At 40.2% G+C, this 18671-nt stretch overlaps 1 protein-coding gene across 1 annotated transcript; it reads left to right on the forward strand.

Annotated features, from left to right (window-relative positions):
- Window positions 1–3517: 3517 nt before the first annotated feature.
- urb1 (URB1 ribosome biogenesis homolog) lies at window positions 3518–18378 on the forward strand. Its single transcript, XM_058634272.1, has 39 exons — window positions 3518–3740; window positions 4577–4716; window positions 4802–4953; window positions 5396–5525; window positions 5604–5700; window positions 5792–5877; window positions 5963–6088; window positions 6213–6343; window positions 6437–6632; window positions 6722–6859; window positions 6969–7142; window positions 7231–7363; window positions 7466–7588; window positions 7680–7792; window positions 7905–8024; window positions 8459–8575; window positions 8663–8801; window positions 8894–9052; window positions 9265–9464; window positions 9551–9769; window positions 9851–10042; window positions 10165–11002; window positions 11125–11329; window positions 11404–11590; window positions 11669–11727; window positions 11855–12036; window positions 12121–12231; window positions 12311–12374; window positions 12451–12619; window positions 13251–13353; window positions 13443–13603; window positions 13686–13797; window positions 13927–14033; window positions 14352–14495; window positions 15345–15454; window positions 15559–15759; window positions 15894–16135; window positions 16962–17540; window positions 18070–18378. Exons 1-39 carry the CDS (start codon window positions 3614–3616, stop codon window positions 18255–18257), a joined length of 6774 nt encoding a protein of 2257 aa, XP_058490255.1. The 5' UTR covers window positions 3518–3613; the 3' UTR covers window positions 18258–18378.
- Window positions 18379–18671: the final 293 nt, after the last annotated feature.

Genomic DNA, 18671 nt, shown 5'->3' on the forward strand with positions numbered 1-18671 from the left:
ATTTACAGTTGCGCTGTTGTCTAAGTGTCTTTCTTTTTATGTGACAGAAATGGAAACCTCTGGAAGTTTGGAATAAACCTTAACAATAATAACGAATAATAAAAATATCCACGCTAATGTATATACTTTGCTCGTTTTTCACGCTGAAATGGTTTTTCCATCATATATCACCGCTGAGTGGTGTAGCACATTGTGGCATGAAAGAAACCAAATGTCGTAAATAAAGTTTTTTTTCTTTTCTTTTCCACAGCAACGAGGGGGGAGAAGTTCACCCTTCTGTTGACATGATCACTCTGCCTGAGCTACACGTGGCTGAAGTGAAACCTCTTTGAACCGATGAACATCCTGCATCTACGTCCCGGGACTATAAACGCTCTGATCAGCCCTGACAGGAACGTGACAGGCTCTGTGCGCCAATCATTATGTTTCACAGAGACGGTATTTTAGGAAGAAGACATGCACACACCAGGCCAGGACTTCAAAAATAAACATGGCATTTATGCACAGGAAAAGGCTGTGCAGAGCTGTGCCGCTCCTGCTTCCTCCCGCAGTCAGCCTGGCCTGGTCTTTTATACTGCAGAGTCACATCAGCAGCAGGTTCTAAAGAGGCAGCACAGCAGATTTCTTTACATCCCACCACCATCATGGTGGAAGATACAATTTGTTGTGCTGTCATTAAGCCTGTCACAAGTTTACAATCAGATCACAGGTCATATCAGAGGAAGACTCATATAAACCTTTATAGCATACTTTTTACATGTTGGTTCTAATTGTCTTATTGTGCTTATTCTATTTCTATGTTTAAATTGTATTCTGTATACCTTGTATTTGTCTAATTTTGTATTGCTTATTGTATATTGTTTTCTATTCATTCTTGTATGTGTCCCTTGTCTGAGCTTTTTGCTGCTGTAACAATGTGAATTTCCCAAGGGTGGGATCAATAAATTATAATCTAATCTAAGATAAGCACAATGAGACGGAATAAGACTCATGTACAATAAAGGTTATAAATTTTAGGGATGAGCGAATACAATACAAGCGGTCTGAAGGTATATCAGACAAAGAAAAATGTCTGATGATTCAATATGTTTAAATCCCACATACAAATGTAAGCTTTCTTCTTTATAAGGTTAGAATATTTGTCATAGAGTGGGAGCCTCATGTTTTTGAGCTGGATAAAGCGAGGTGGAAAATGCATCAGCGCTTGGAATTGATGGAATTCATCCCTGAAACAGTTTTACCGTGAACAGAGATTAAGAATGACATGCTTTACAAAGCAGAGTTCATAAACAGGTTCGACTCCCTTTGTATTCCAGTTAGACATAGAATCTGTAAGTGCATTTATCAGTGCTGTGCACCCACTGCTGTGTTCGTGTTTTTCCCTTCATTCACTTCTTTCTCTGTCTCCCCTCGTCCTTGTAATTCCTGTGAGTCAAACACCAGTGTAACACCTGGCTCCACACAATCAGGGTCAAAACTGATAAAAACCTCCAGTTGGTGCGGTTTCTTCTTTTGAACAGGATTGTGGTTTTCCTCTTTTGTTCTTAGTTGGCCTGGTTTGAATCTAATAATGATTGTTGGTCCTGTGGTCAATTTTAAGAATGTTAAGAATCTTGTTATTTGCAGAATAATAATAATAATAATATGATAAATTCCCTTGTGGTATCAATTTTCCATTTTTAAACCTGTGTTTAATTTTAATGTTTTGCTTCCTTTTATGGGATCATAACGAGGACCTTTGTAATTCAAATGTAAAGAGGGAAGAAAAAGAGGAGATGTTATCATGTCACACGCCCAGTCATATCACAAATAGCTTAGTGAGTGTATTATATCACAGGCAAAGACCTTTAATTCTGAAAAAAACACAAAAAACCTTTAAAGCAGTGCTCGACCATTTCTGCACCACAGCCTGGTGTTTTTTTTATAGCTTGCACTACAGTGAGCTGTAATCAAGTCGCCAGACAATAGCAGCCCGCCTGCAGGCCCAACCTCACACTGGATCTTCCAGTAAACACTCATTTTCCACATAGGGAATAATCTGGGCGCTTCACACAGTGATGAAACCATTTTACAACGCACAACTTTGCAGCAGCCTCTAAAGATGATTCACAGTGAGTCTGTTGACAGAATATAATGTGATTCATTTAGCCTGTCATATAATGTGGACAGCAGCTGTCTACCTGTGTCAGTCTTCTTCAGTTATTTTGTTTCTCATCAAGTTTTCACCCTGAGCAAATACGGCCCCTTGTGGCCATGTAGTTAAATTACATTTGAAAGAGTGAATTTATGTTTCGCAAACTCTTTAAAATCTCTTCAAAAAAAAATCCGGCAAACTAAATGAAATTATGTAAATTACATAAACTGTATAGATTTTACACTGACTTCATTGTTTCTGTGGAAAATGTTGTCTCAGTCTATCCACAAACACATTTTTACTTCTGCTGTGTGCACTGTAAATGTAAATATATTCTATATATTGTCGTTTTAAATGTTTTAAAAACTGTATAGGATACTTTTATATTTTGGCTCTATTTTTCTTATAGTCTTATTCTAGTTCTAAGTTTAAATTGTATTCTTTATACCTTATATTTGTCAATTTTTGCATTGCTTATTCAAAATTGGCTGCTTTAACAATGTGAATTTCCTCAGTGTGGGATGTGGGTTGTTTGATTTGATCTATCATGAGAAACCATTTAATAAATACATAATTATACCATAAAATAACCTGTAAATCACAACTGGACAGACATAAGTTTTATTTTATTGGGTCCTTAGAGTAAAAATGTTTAAATGAACTCTTATCAGTTTTGACATTTGAGATGTGGCCCGGCTGTGCCTGCAAAAGTTGGTTGGAAGAAAAACTGAGAGGAGGCTCCACTTTGGTTGAGAAAAACCACACACTCTTCAAATATAGGCTGCAAAGCGAAACCACAGCTATGTCTACGTGGTCTCAGCAAACTGTGTTCTCCCTGAATGATGATGCAGTTTTTGCCTGATTCTAAAACAAGGCACGCTGAAAACTCAGGACTACAAACAAATGCACAGAGACTATTGTTGTTTTTTTAATCAAAGCTCACAAATACACATATTTGTGTCCATGTGGACACAAAAGCTTAGAATAGAGTTGACTAATTTAATAATAGCCACATCCATCCTGCTAATATCAGCTTTTACTTCATTTTACAACAATTTTCACAGTTATAGTCATTAATGAATTATATTTATTGTTAAATGTGCGAACCTGATTGTTAACTTAGCATATAAATCAATAAATACGTAGAATATTTTATATTAGGAGACACAATAAAATGCAATTGAATACACAATTGTTGTATATGTATAGATGTACACAGTAGTGTGAGTTGTGCAAAGGCAATATAGCTAAAATACATACATTAAAAAGGCAGAGGAAGGAGAAGTAATAGTAAAGTTTATTTTGAAGGAAAGAGAACGATAAAAAATGCGGAACCTTTTAGCTGCACAAAGTTTCCGACCGGAGGACATTTTTAGTCGGCCTGCTGTCTGTTTACACCACAACGTGGGTAATTGTGACAGAACTTTCATGGCAGAGGAGCGAAATACAACTTTACATTGTTAATATCAACACGGAAAAATGGTGAAGAAACGTCGCAGTGAAGACTCTGAAGAGTCAGACACTCCCGTGAAGAAAGAAAAGCTTCCGGAGTTCAATGGGACGATATTTAAAGCTATGCTAAGAGAAGCGACCACGGCTAAGAAAGGTGAGTTTGTACATGCACGTTTTGTTTAATCATAATAATAATGATGCATCGCACTGTCATATAGAAATAGTATTGACACTGTGCATGACATGATAAAAACCTAAAGCTTTAGTGTTGTAGAGTTTTCTGTACGGTCCATATTCCAACCACTCTCTGTAAACTTTTGTTTTGGTATCATTTGTGTCACCTCACTCATGTTTCACAGAACTGAGGAAAGATCTTTAACCTAAACTGTCCTGATGGAAAATGTGTGTCTCCACAGACACAAAATCATAACACTTCTATAGTAAGAAACACAGACAAAGCTGAAACACAGACATAGCTGAAACACAGACATGTGAAGCTGATATGTATAATCAGCATCGTGCGAACTAATTTGACAATGATTTGAATGCAACAGACATTGGTTTATATTTAAAATGAACACACTACACTCTGTAGCTTTTAAAGAGGAGTAACAAGAACATGTTAAAACTGTTATTAGAGGCTGCTGATTGTAAAACAAATTACAACTGCGCTCTGTACAGTTTGGGCCACTACTACAACATTGGTCGCATTTTATTTCAAATGTGACCAAGGGAAAACCAGTAAGTCATAGTCAAAAGATCTCAGTTCAACCAGGTACATAATATGGTTTCAGAAGGTCGCTAGTGTCTTCAGGTGACTGAATAAAAGTGTGTATTCTTAAATAAAATTTTACATTTGACTGGAATTTAGTTTAATGAACATAACGTGGGTGACATCTCCTGTCCTATTGGTCGTAGTCTGCACCACAGTGTCTGCAGCTCATCTCCCCTGCTTTTCAGTAACTCTTATATTTGTTGTATCACCTGCAGGCCTGGAGACATTCATATATACCGCTAAGAAGCTGCCGTGCTCTGACCTGTACGATGTGGTTGAAGGTTACATTAAAATCTCCATGGAGTGTGCAGAAATATTCAAACTGCTCGATGGAGACAAGCACAATGAGAGTGAGGTAAGTTGAATCTCAGTGGATGGCACTGACGGGCTGACTGTTTTATGATAAGTGACTCTCTGATATGATCTTGAATTCCTTCCAGACGATACTGACTTTTGAGAGTTTGGAGATGATCCTTCTAAGGACGGCCAGTGATCTGTCCCATTTCAACATGGTTGGCAGTGCGATTGTGAAAAAGATGGTTTCCAGCTACATGAAACTTGTACAGGGATCTCTCCAATCAGAAAATCACAGGTTAGTACAGGGACACTAATGTCAGTCCTCATTACATTTTATTTTTATTATAAATAAGAGAAATCGCTCAGTGAGTGCAAACCTCTGCTTTGGCTGCTCAGTTTCCCATAGTGTCAAATCCTGAATCCATATCACCACCAAAATCTAATCCTGCATGCCCAGAAAATTGGTTTCATGATTTGATTTGATTACAATTCAATTAGATTCCACAATGTTTTTATGCAAATGCAAATTGATACTATTTCATCAATCAGTTCAAGCTGTCAGATTAATGTGAACTTAAATATAACTTTAAACCATAGACCTTGTCTTGTTTGCTGGTTAACGACAACCCAGAAGTAAGAATATATACTAGGGGCAACATCGCTGGTTGCCAAAAGAACACTGTTGAAAGGAAGTCTATGGAAAATATGCTTACTGTTGTTTTGTCCATTGTGCACAGGTTTGTCCGCCAGTGTCTCAGTCTCCTGTCTGCGATGGTTTCCCAAGGCTCGGACGCAGCGAGAGAGGTCTTAAGTCACATTCAGATTAACAAAGCACTGTCTGGACTGGCAAAGAGGAAGGATAAGAAGGTGGGATGCAGAATATATTTGTGTTGGAAATTTTGGGTTCTGGAGATTTGCTGATGTCTTTCTCTGTGAAACTTCCAGGGGAGACCTGATGTCCGCATGGCTTATATCCAGTTTGTGCTGTCCTTTTTGGTGTCGGGAGATAATGCTACAATTGGACAGATTTTAGAGAGCAAAGGTAATAAGTCTGATTGCATTGTTAATTACAAAACTGGTTATTACAGTATATCCTCCAGTGTGTTAATGATATGTTAATTTTTGTATGTCAGAGCTCCTGCCAGAGATCCTGAATACAGGTCTGAAGGAGGACAGAATGTCTCTTGTCAATTTGATATTGTCCACACTGAAGACTAGAGTAAGTTTTAGGCAGCTCACACTTCTTAGTTTTGTCTCAATGTATAGTTTTGATATGTATATTTTCTATGTTTGACTCTCTGCAGGTGTTATTAAACAAAGTGTTAAGTAAAACACAGAAAGTGCGTTTTTTCACACCGACTGTTTTGGCCAACATCGCTACTCTGTATAAGTGGAATGGGATTGTTGATGCAACCACAGATGATAACAGGGTAAGTTGTTTGCTGTTGTGATAATTGACATAAAACCTAAAACATAAAAGCTCTGTTCACCAAATTTACTTTTTTAAACATGCTAGGTTTTAATTTGTATTTGTGTTTTGCAAAATGGTTAAAGATGGCGGAGAACTCCGAACAAGCTGCCTTATCTGTTGTCCGGGAACTTGCTCACGGTTTCCTTCTTGACCTGTGTTGCTCTCGTAAACGTGGTATCAGCTTTCACGATGCCAGCTTTGGCACATCTGGCAGGTAAGTGATCTGTGTGATGTTAAGTTTAAATCACTCTCCTTTAGAGGAAAAAAAACTCTGTATGTTGATGGTGGATTTTATTCCTTTTTTCAGACCTGGTAACATTGTCTTGCTTCAGTTCCTGGTTGGCCTGAAACAGGCTACAGAAGATGAACTGGTGGCAGAGCTGGTGGTGAAGATTCTGAAGGCTAATCCTGATTTACTGGCCAGATACTTCAAGGAGACTCAGTTTTCCTACACACCACGCCTTAAAAGTGCTTGGCAGGACAATGTCAGGTTACTCAAAAAGGTAATAGTTTTGGGTGTTTTTGTTTATCTTAAGACATCCATGTTTGGTCATACCCTTTAAAAAGTTAATTATGGTAATGTTTTTGTCAGATCTATGAGGCCCAACCAGAGATTTCCACAGTCTTTCAGACTGGTGAGGTCATCCCTCTTCCTCGCCTGCTCTCCATGGTTATGGTGATATCCCTTCCTCCTGTCTGTAATAAGACCTTCTTCACACAGGGCCTCAATGTAAGTGATTACCCCCATAAAATGCATTAATTAGCCTGAACAACAATAACAACACAAAGTACATTACTTGAGCCTTTCTCTTCAGTGCATATCCTCTCGTTTCTTACAGTTAAGCAACACAACAGTGCAGCTCACAACTCTGTCCGTGATGAATTTCATCTTGAAAAGGGCCAATAAGAGCATAGAGTACCTTTTGGACAAGGCTGAGTGGCACAGCGCTGAAGTTTTCTCTCCTGACATAATTAGAGACCTGGTGCAGCAGTACAGGGAGACACTCAGCAAGGTAAACTCGGGAAAGTGCCATCAAGTAAAGATGATGCACCGTTCAGCAAACCTGAATCTTATTTACTCACTGTTTTACTGTGCTTCAGATTCTGCCTGATATGACAAGCATCGTCTCACAGTGGCAGTCCCTTAACAAGAAGGAAAAGACGGACAGCGAAGAGAAAAAAGCTGAAACGGAAGGGAATGCTGAACAAACGGATAATAAAAATACACTGCCTGGTAAATAACATGTAAATTACTTATGTACTGTTTATTCAGATCTGTCAAAGGGAAAAGAACGGCAATATTAAATGATTTACTCGTGTATTTTCTGTTGAACAGTTGCTGAGACGGCTGAGATCATAGTGCTGAAGGCGCTGATTCTTCAAGTCATATGTCTTTACCAGAAAGTTGTGCCTCATCTTGTTAACCAGTGCAAATTTGACTTCAGCAAGCTCTTAAAAGGTAATACTTTTTTTTTGTTTTTCTTCCTGTGGTGAAGATATAACTGTCTGTATTGTCCAGATGTTAAACAATAGCTGAAATGTCTGTCCAGGGATTGTGTCGGAGAAAGGAATGAGGCAGGAAGTCCCTCCTGTCTTGCAATATCAGATACTGCAGTTGGCATTGGAGCTCCCTGCAAGCAAGTTCTCCTGGTTCCGCTTACAGGTGAAGAAATTTTGATTTGAATTGTATTTTCACGGATTTTTGTACATAACGTGTTGCTTTGTAATCAGCGTAGTTTCTAATGTGATCTATGATTTTCGTTTTTTAATCCCAGGATTCTGCAGATACGGAGTCATCCTCTGCAGAAAAATCAGTGCTTTATCTGCTTCTCAAGATGTTTGTTAGCAGCAGCAGCAGTCACTTGAAAACCTCCACACGGATGCTGGTTCTAAAAGTAAGAAAACATTTACTTTTTTCTTCTGTTTGTTGCACTCAGTATAAGATTGTACAATAACAGATTTTGAGGTATTAACTTCAAATTTACCTTGTAGGAAGGCACAAGGGTTGATCAAAGTTTACCCCTAAAAGTTTCATAAAAACTGTACCTCAAGTAAACTCGTTAAATATAGTTCCGTGGTAATTTTCAGAAAAATGGACAGTTTAAAGATTTTATTATTAATCCATCTAAGGACAAAGCATCATTTCCTTTACCTTGATTAGGGAAAGGTTCACGTAAGAAAAGCAGGTTCTGCTTAAGCACAATAATACTGTTGTAACGCAGCATAAGGATGGGAGCAAAATGTTTAATGTCGATATTCAACTGCTTGAAATTGAGCTTTTGGAAAAGGTACAGTAACTCCTGTTCTTTATTTCCTGCCATGTATTCAGGTGCTAAAGGACAGTGGCGTGTTTGAATTCACCTGGACTGAACTTGAGCTCTGGCTTGATCAGCTGACCAAAGTGGAGCCAAACCAACAAGACACTGTCATCCAATTCTTGGAGAGGGTGCGGTTGTTTAAAGCTCAACATATTACTGTTAGACAAACTAAGAAATGATGATTTAGCTTTATAACTCTTTGTCTCTTACTCCAGGTGTTGGTGAAAGTCATGTGCAGTTCCCACACATTCACAGATAAGGTTGCCACCCTTGTCCAGGAGGCAGCGTATCTGCAATCTAACCTGAGTAACCAGGAGGGCGACGCTGCCAGTATCCCCGTCTCTCACATAGATGGTAATTGGTATTAAAAGATGGAATCCAAGGCATTGTCTTCTGTCAATATGCTTGTCTCTGAAACTTTCTTTCTACCTCATCATGTATTATAGATGTTTTAGACATGCTGGATGTCATTATGGATGGTAATGATGGTGAGATGGAGCAGTTTGGTCCGTCTCTGAGTGAAGATCTCATCATCCAGACGTTCCCCTTCAGTGTGGTGGTACCTGCCGCTCTGGAGGCCCGGAACAAACTGCCAGCTAACAAAGGTAAAGCTTTGATTTGAAGAAATAGCTAATATATATGGAGTAGCTATAGTCTTAAATCTATATTTATGTTGTAGCTTCACAGTTTGCAAGTTTCGGCATCTTTCGGCAACGTGCACCTTTGAATCTTCATGCTTGAAGTGTTTCCTGTATTCTCAGAAATGAATGTTATGATTGTTGTAATGTTGATAATAACTTGTTCTTTCTTGTCTTAGGAGTTGTACTTGAATACCTGTCTGCCGTGCTCACTGATGTGCTGCACTGTCAGAGAGAGCCGCTCCCCCTCTGTCTGGCTCTGCTGCAGTATGATAAAGAGCTTGTATCCTCCGATCTCCCTCCCTCTCCTCACCCCGCCATCATACACCTTCATCAATACTACTCCAAATGGCTACCACAGCAGTGTTGCGAGGAGTTGGTCAGTTTTCCACTCGTTTTTCAGATGAAAGCATGATGGTGTGTAATAATTTGATGTGGGAAAATTAAGCTTTTCTGTTTTTGCAGTTCAAGTCCTCTGAATGCGACACAAAGGGACTCTCATCCCCCAAATCATACACCGCGCTGATTAAAGCTGCGTATAACCAAGGGCCGAGCGCTTTCCTTGAGGACGCCTTGAGGAAGAATGTGGAGGAGGCTCTAGCTTCCATGTCGATGGATGAGTTCCCAGTAGTAATCAAGCAGATACTACTCTACATCAAATCAACTGTGGAAATCTTTGGCACGGTAAGACTCTGAGAAAAGCCCAGTATTTAATGCATTTGTCAAGTTGTAAATATACACAGCACATCATTTTCTTCTACACAGTTCTCCAAAAACACAGGATCTGCCATTTTGAAGACCTTAATGGGACAACTCCAGGATCTAGTGGTGAGGCTACGAGACTTTGAGGAGACCAAAAAGTCTGAGCCAGCAGCAGCAGCAGAGAGCCTCCAGGAAGGATCAGATCTTTTCCTGGAACTCAACCAGTCACCCAGAGAAGAAACTAATAAAGAGCAGGTTAGGAAACATTTATATTTTATTAATGATATCATTATTCACTCACGCTGTGACTAAAAATGTTAAGTTATTTTCTTATACTTTTTAAATGATCTAATATGCTTCTCCTCCTTTCTCCTTAGATCCTTGTTTCAGCTCTTGGCTCCATCTTCAAGCATCCGTGTTTGGAGCAGTGGTTTCTGGCTCTGGAGCTCTCCGCTCTTCCTCCACACAGTCTGAATCCTGTCAGACTAAAGCGTCTCTGTGCTCAGCTGACTGATGACACTCTGCTACTGCTAAAGACCAGCGCCCCAATTCTTCACGATCTGAGTCACCTGGAGTTCCTACATAGCTACACTGGGGCAGTAGAAAAAGCGGTTCTCAAGGAATTAATGGAAAACAGCTCTCAGGATGCAAACACACAGTCCAACCCTTTCCAGGCTCTCCTGTCTCTGCACAGCTACATGGATTCCTCCAGTCTGAGAGAGGTGATATCCAAGTTGCTGCTTCTCCCCCGTGAAAGACTCATCTCTCCTGGCAGCAAAGGCACACATGCCCAGCTGAGTGTCTACGGCAATGCGGCACTGCAGATCCTCACTGAGCGTAAATCAAATCCGTCCCAGGACCACAGTGTCTTTCTCACACAGTCACACCTCCATGGCCTGAGCACTCTGCTGTTGTCCTGCTCCAGTCCTGCGCTGGAAGCGTTCTTGTATCAGACTCTGTCCAGTGACCCAGGCAGTGCCAAACTCATCCACACAGATGTGCTGCTACACTGTCTCCAACGACCTCACACAGACTCACAGGCCATCAGCTCTCTGCTGCTGCGAAACTCCTCCACCCACCGCCTCTGCTTTGAGTTGTGGTGCTTAGAGCCTGCAAACATGGCGAAGCTCTCAGACCAGACAGAAACATTCCTTCTACTGATCAATGACTACTTACAGGTAGCAAGCAGAGAGGACCCAGCCAGACCCAAAGATGGTTAGTATTAAAGCGGGGTCTCTTGTCTCAAAGTATACAGCATCATGATTTCTCATTCTGTTTTTTTCCTGGCATTGTCTGTTGCACTGACTTAAAATATGCTCTTTTGCTGTGTTTTGTAGTGCAAAATGAAGTTTTAAAATCCCTAAAGAAAGCGCTGCTTTCCAAAGTGTCCCGGTGTGTCCTGGGAACTCTGACAGAAGAGTCTGGAGCCCAGTTTCCTGAAATACTCGCCAGTCTGATCAAACTCTCTGCAAACATCCAGGACATCAGGGACTTGATCATCAGTCTGCCCGAGGCTCTTCACAAAGTGGACAGTTTTGAAAGGTAATACTCAACTGCCAATAAAATAATATACTATCTGTTTTACAAGTTATTAAATGTTATGTTGTCTCTTGCAGATGGCAAATAGTAGAAGTTATCAGTGAGACACTGGCCGATTTCCCAGAAGAACTAGACGCGTGGAAGAAGTCCGTCACGGCTGCTGCCTTCAAGTGTCTCGTAGCGTCTTTTAGTCACTCCAAAGATCAAGACACTTCACCATCAGAGCGGGAGCAGAGCATCCTGGAAAGACTGCAGACACTCCTGGTGGGTTTCCTCTCCCGATACATCCTGCACAGTTATGGTTTTACTCTCTGATATTCATAATTTATCTCCTTCCCACAGACATCCGCTGAAGATGTCACTGCCTCTGAATGGAACACTTTTGTAAAGAATGGACTGAAGTGAGATATTTTTCATCCTGCTGTTTGATTGAGGCTGTCATGTCTTGACAGTATAAGACAGTAGATACTGCAATTTTTATGACGATCAGTCTCTGATTCTAAACCTGAAAATATTCCTCCACTCCAGATATCGATACAGAGATCATCACTTCCTGAACACTTTGACTAATCTGGTGGATCTGATATATGACGGCAGTGACGTCCAAAAAGATTTGATTCCTTTATCTACACTTCACATGATGGCCAGCAGCCATTCTCTTTTCCTGCCCACAATGCTGGATGAAGAGCCCAGCAGGTGTCAGGTTAAAGGTACCTTACACAGAAAGACACACAAATTTAAAATACATTGCTCAAACTCTGAAAGCGCTTGTGTTCATTTTGTTGTATTTTCAGAAGCGTTGGTGTCCCTTCTTCTCTGTCTGGTGAAGAAATGCCCAACAGTCTGTAACATCAATCACTTTGTTGTATTTTTGGGAGCATATGGAGCTACACTGAATAATTCAGGTAAAGCAGGAAATCTTAGGACTTTCAATGTTATTGTTTGTCGACTTTCTTCTTCATTACGTCTTGTTTTGTTTTGCAGATCAGAAACTGCTACTGCTTCTTCAGGAATATGAAAGAAACCATGTCAGTCTGCTGAAATTTCAGTAAGTCGTGTTCATTTTTAATGCAGCTCATGCAAAAAGGGTGCTTGCTCTTTAAGTTTGTGTTTTAACCCAACAGGTCCTTCTTGTGGGGCCGAGCGGCTGTGGAGCACCACAAGACCAGGATGAGTCTGGGAGCATCTCTGTGGAAGCAGGCGAGCTCTGACGACATGTTGGCCCTGCTGAAACCTGAACTGATGCTCCGAACGATTGCCCAATTTCCCCAGCAACGCAAAATCATCCCACAGGTCAGGATTTTAATCATATTTATGTATATGACAGATTTACCCTTCCTGACTTGATTAGATTCTTGATTAGATTCACAGTGTTGCTGTAACCTCACAAAATACATAAATTAATAATTAAAGAACATGATGAGCAAATCATTTAAAATTTGATTTAAATGTTTATTTTGACTCATGGATGACCTTATTAGACGTTGGTGGTCAAAGGGGAAGGTCATTGTTACGTCTCAAACCGCTGTCTTTCCATGTGAATGCATTATCTTAAGAACTACTTGTTTTTTTGGTCATTGCTGATTATGTTAAAATTTTCAGCTTTGTTCATGAAAACTGAAAAACTGAAGTTTGAAATGTGCCTCTCTGTGCATGAACAGCCAATATCCTGCCCCCTGGTGGTTGGCTCTGTCATAATTTGAAGTCATCTATAGTTTGGCCCCTAAGGTCCTTAAGTCAAACCTCAGATGACACAGAATTCAACCCTCCATCTGACCTCGACATCTCGTTGTACAATACCAGTATGATGACAATAAAGTTGCTTTCCTTTCCTTTCTTCTGGTCTGTGTGAAATCAGTACAGTAATCCAAGGGCCTGGCAGTTGCTGCTTGCAACTTTTAATTCTAGTTTTGCTCTCTTATAGGAAGGCAAAGAGTTGCTGTACAGCAATGATGCAGTGAAGGATCTTGGGAATGTGTATGATCCCTGTTTTCTTTTGCCTCTGTTCAGTGTCATACTTCAGCCAGGTGAGCATATTTCACTGCTGTCTGTCATTACTACAGTTGTATGTTGTCAAAACTTACGCGTGTTGTATTCTTCGTCTTCTGTGTGACAGAATGTGTGATCGACTGCGTCAAATTTGTATCGAGCCACGCTCTCGGATTAACCGTGATGGCTCTAAGTAGCTACGACCCAAAGGTGAGGGCAGCAGCGTACCATGTGCTGAGCTGCTTCTACCAGCACCTGGAGGGCGCCCGGTTCAGGGAGAAGAGACAGGTAAAGTAATATGGAGGTGGTGCATCAGTATGTGAGAGAAATTACCTCTTCAAATGCTGATATGTTTGTGTTTATCAAACAGCTTCTGTACATGATGGACACAGTGAAGAATGGAATTCAAACGCAGAATCAAAGACTCCCGTTTGTCATGACCATTTACATCAGTAAAGTGGCTCAGCAAATGCTAAAACCTGGTGTGTAACCCTGAACCCTTGAGCTTGTCCATGACCAGTGTCATTTAACACATACTATTTACTTAAGGCTGTTTGCTAAAGACTTGTTTATACTTAACATTTCCTTGTTTTTTTTCCCTGTTTTCCCAGAGGACCACATGTATATGGTTGTAAACCGGTTTCTCCTGTCCCATCAGAGTTTGGACTTCAGAAGAGTCCCTGAGTTCTTCAAGCTATTCTATGGCTTTGATTTGGAGGTAAAGTATTTTTTACTTTTTTCGAGGTATAAATTATAATATGCTTGGAAATGAGGGGAGTGATTTAAAAAATGTCAACCAGGTAAAAAGAATCAAAGAAAACAGGAAGTAAAGGTGCAAATACCAAAGACAACAGACCTTTAACTGAGGGATCTTACACTTTGATTGGTTATTTTTTTCTCTGCACAGCCTTCATCTGTTTGTTTTCCTTAGATCGGGATTGTTTTGTTTAGACTGATTTTATCTGTGTCTGTCAGGGACTGTGAGATGGGGCCGTTTTACTGACCGTCTGTTTTTTTTTGTTTTTCCCCCCTGCAGCATAAAATGGAACGTGAGTGGATCCTGAGTGTGCTGGAGGATGGGATAGGAGACGGACTCTGCTATGACCTGTGCGAGCGACAAGGCATATTTAAGAGCCTTTTAGGCTTCAGCAGCAGTCCACTATGCGATCAAAACTTCCAGGTATGCAAACTAGTGTGTGTTGGAGGTATTGACTGATTATCAACACTGACTTTGCCAAGCACACAACTGAGCATGATGCCACTATTTTCATGAACCAGCCTGGAACCCAGATAACCACTGTCACTGATAACATGGTTGACAGCAGGGACAGTAGGAAAAACTACATTTATTTAGATTTTGCTTAGGTCTTCAAAAACCTGGTTAGGTCTTCAATATCTTAGGAATATGGTCCTCAACTCAATGTAAGACAGCCCTTCTCAGCTGGAAATGAAAGATTGTAAGCTGCTCGATCCCCACAAGTCCATACAGAAAATTAGAGATTTTCCATCTCGGCAAACGTGAGTTCTTGATCTGTTACTGTCTTCACCAATAAGTTCAAAGGTGTTATCTTGGGATTTTGGTGTTTGAAATTCTTTGTTTGGATTTACTTAAGCAATACAAATTTAGCAAATGAGGCAGCAGTAGACCAGCAACTCCAGTTTCCCTGGGCTAAAAACGCTGCTTTTCTCTACGGATTTGAGTGCGGGAGAATGAGTGAGCTCTTCAGTTTCCAGGCGAAGGCTGTTTAATTGGGAGATTAAGCAGCTAATATATTCTGTGCATGTTTGACAAAGTCTGTCTGTATTGTGTCGACTTCATGCCACCACCTTTTAAATCTAGTTCTTAAAGCTCTGTGAAGAAGGGGATAATTCAAGATCATAAACATGGATTATAGTCTGAAGTAAAGCATGAAAACTAACCGATGAGTGAGGACAAGGCAACTGGTGCTCTGAAATATACTTTTTAGAGAAAATTACTTTGAAGCGTTACATCTAATCTGGATCTATTTTGAAATTATCTTCCCACTAGGCCCAGATTATCAGGGTGTTGTCCCAGGCTGCCAAAGTGAACAAAGCAGCTTATAATCTCACCAAAAACTGTGGGGTTTTAACCTGGATGATACAGATGGTGGAAAAAAGGCAAGTAGGGTCAAGTCTTAGTTTTGATATTCTATATTATTACAATTAGAACCATTGCCAGTGAAATTTGTCTGCTTTTTTTTTTTTTATTTTACCCACATTAGGAATAGAGACCCACATCTGCTGAGTGCCGTCATAGACCTGCTTCATGCACTGTGGTTCACTAACCTTGGACAGAAGGAGAAGCAGGTGGATGCAGCTAAAACATCTGCAGAGGAGAAACCTCAAAATACAGCGAAGTGTCTCCCTCTTCCACTCATCAATGAATTCCTGTGTGTGGCACTAACTGTCAGCAAACACCTCAGGTACAGCACCATAACTGACAAAACACGGATACTTGATCTCAGAAATTGCTGACAAAAGTTGAGACATCGCACAAAATAAATGCTTGTATCTTTTGGTCAAGGATGTCAGTGTTTATGTGGCCTTCTCCTGTCAGGTTGGGTGTGAAGGCTGCTCAGCTCAGCCTGTTCCTGCAGACTCTCCACTCTGTACTGAAGCATCATGGGACAGCGCTCAGTGTAAACAAACAGACTGAGCGGTTCACACTTTACCCACAGCCTCTCTCCTCTGCTGAAGTCCTTGCTCTGCTCCTCTGCTGGGCCTGCCTCTCGGGTGACAAAGCACTCTCTACCCAGATACAAGTCTTGTCTGAAAAGTGCAAAGTAAAGGAGTTGCTGGGTGAGTGCCGTTCGTTTCAGTCCACACATTTATAAAGCTAAAATATGTGTCAAATGACCATTTTGGATTAAATATTGTCCTGTCCTATACACCTCATATTCTGCAGACTGAAGAAAACAGCTTTGTGTCTCACAGAAATACACAAATGTCACACAGTAATAATTTTAAATATGTTCTTCAAATTAAAATGAGAATAGTTATTTAAAAATGACCATTCCCTCTCATATCGCGGATCGTACCTCGATTAGATATTTAAATGAAGTCCCGGCCCAGGTACCACCCCTCATCTAAATATTTCGCAGATTTTTCTGGTTTTGTGAACATGGGTGATGAAGATATTCTACTGCTGTATGCCACTGAATGTCCAGATCTGCATTTATGGATATTTCAAATTGTGGGCAATTTGAGGAGCTTGTACAAATGAGTAGTTGAGAAGTAAATAGAGCAAAAATACTGTAACCACAAAAAATGTGACAACTGTTCCTTCAAAGGAAAAAGGAATACCTTGTGTCTCTTTTTGTTAATTAAACTGATTTATATTTCATTACATCAAATGCAATAATATCAAATTGCGCTCCACAAACTCTTACTATAAATTGCTCTGGTCAGTAACTGCTCCAAAGTCGCTGCTCTTTTTTCCAAATCTCTTGTTCTCCTCTGTGGAGAAATGAACTGAAATATGGTTCCAAAAGTATCATGCTGTTAAATGTGATCACATTACATGTCATACTTATTCTATTACTAACTGGAGAATTTGACTTTTGGTATCTAAATCATTCCATGTATCTTTAATGGGATAAACAGTTTTGTTCATCATCTTCTTCAGGGACGTGGAAAGACAAGTCCAGAAGTAAAGGCTCCCTTTCCCAGGTCTGCGCACAGAAGGAGAACCTGGCAGAAGACGATGATACTGAGGAACAAGGAGAGAGTTTTCTGACAGAGTGTAAATTTTACCTCAGCAGTGTCTTTCTACATTGGGAGCCTGCGTTTCCCCTCACAGAACCCCCGCAGGTTCAGCCAGGGAACAAACTGGATCCCAGTCGGTTGGCCAGTGATACAGCACACCTGCTTACCAAGTGGTCCCTGAGGTCTTTGGTAGAGGGCTCACATGATGAAAACAGAACAAAGGACTTCTTGCACTGGCTTGAAAAGGCTGTGGTAAAGCACAGGGAAATTGTGGATGTCGTGTTGTGTGATCCCAGTTTGAAAGCTGACCTCCTTCGACTCTACCACCAGGCCTTTGAAGCTCAGTGTGTCTCCGGCAGTGCTGAAAAAGTGGAAACGTTGCAGCGATTCACCAACATTATGATGCGTTTGCTTGAGACTCAAGACCAACTTCCTGAGGTGCATCAGGCAATCGTCTCCTCCTGTCTGCCAGAAACCACTCATGATCCATCTCAATGTGGTAAGAGCCTGCCAAAGATCATTATTGTAAAAATACTCCAATTCAATGGAATCCAGCTAAATTTTCCACTGTTTTGGTGACATTTGGGGTAGATAGATGTTTGTGGAGCAGATCTGCCTGAGCTCTTAATGAAGGAGTGCCATAAATTAAACATTTACTGGTTGAATGAAATCTGGCATGTGTCTTATTACTGTTATAGTAATAATATTTAAAGTCTAGTTCAGTAATGGACTATGAAAGTGGTTGCGGAAAACTTTCATTGCAGTTACTAATAATAAATAACAAGAATTGACGTGGTGTTTTTGTTCTCACAAAACAGTCAATTTTGGTAAATCATATTTCTAACAAATTAGGTTAATTATGCAGCCCTGCAAGTATCCCATTGTGAAATGCTACTCCAAAGAAGTTTATGTTGAGATTTTATGGATTATCTAAACAGTTTTTACTCACAAAGTTCTCCCTAAATTGACACATTTAGAATTTGTTTAAATTCAATCAATGACACCTCTTGTTTTCTCCTCCTCTACAGAAGCAGGACTGTATCTGTTGTCGCTGTACATTCACGAGTTGTGGAGCGGAGCCACATCGGCAGAGCTGTTCCTGTCTCATGTCAGTTTGGTGACCAAAGCCAAGTGTGCGGGACAGAAAACACCCAAACGCCCACGGCCAACTGCGATCAGAGCCATCTGTAAAAACATCACCACCTGGAAGAATTAAATGCAATGTGTATGACTTTAAATAGAGCTAATTAAAGCTGTTGTTTTTATTTTGTCTCCTGAAACCCCTCTGTTATAAAATGCTGATTAATAAATCTTGTCTCAAAAGATTTTTTATAACACATGTTGTGCGTGTTACTGTTGACCTTTAAGTTTACATGAACAATAGCACAATATCATAGTTAGTGATTTGTGTATTCATAAAGGCAGCTTTACACTTATATTAGGTATTCAGTGAAATTGAAAGAAAACACAACCACTGTCGAGTTTCTTGCACATTTTTTCAACATTTATTCTTGGATTTCTGTTTCATTAATAGTGTAAATTTATCTTAATCACAGCATTTCCTTTTATTTTTGTTCGCAAGGAATTGGCCTTCAATCAGATTAAGCCTCAGCTCATGCTGACGATATTC

Source organism: Solea solea, chromosome 7 (genome assembly GCF_958295425.1).
Source record: "Solea solea chromosome 7, fSolSol10.1, whole genome shotgun sequence".
NCBI classification, from domain to species: Eukaryota; Metazoa; Chordata; class Actinopteri; order Pleuronectiformes; family Soleidae; genus Solea; species Solea solea.

What these genes read in the sequence shown, in the direction of transcription:
- urb1 (XM_058634272.1), top strand. Translation starts at nt 3,614, where the DNA reads ATGGTGAAGAAACGTCGCAGTGAAGACTCTGAAGAGTCAGACACTCCC. An exon ending in AAAGACTGCAGACACTCCTG is followed by an intron (nt 11,591 to 11,668) that starts GTGGGTTTCCTC and finishes TCCTTCCCACAG; the next exon opens with ACATCCGCTGAAGATGTCAC. An exon ending in ACTGTCAGCAAACACCTCAG is followed by an intron (nt 15,760 to 15,893) that starts GTACAGCACCAT and finishes TTCTCCTGTCAG; the next exon opens with GTTGGGTGTGAAGGCTGCTC.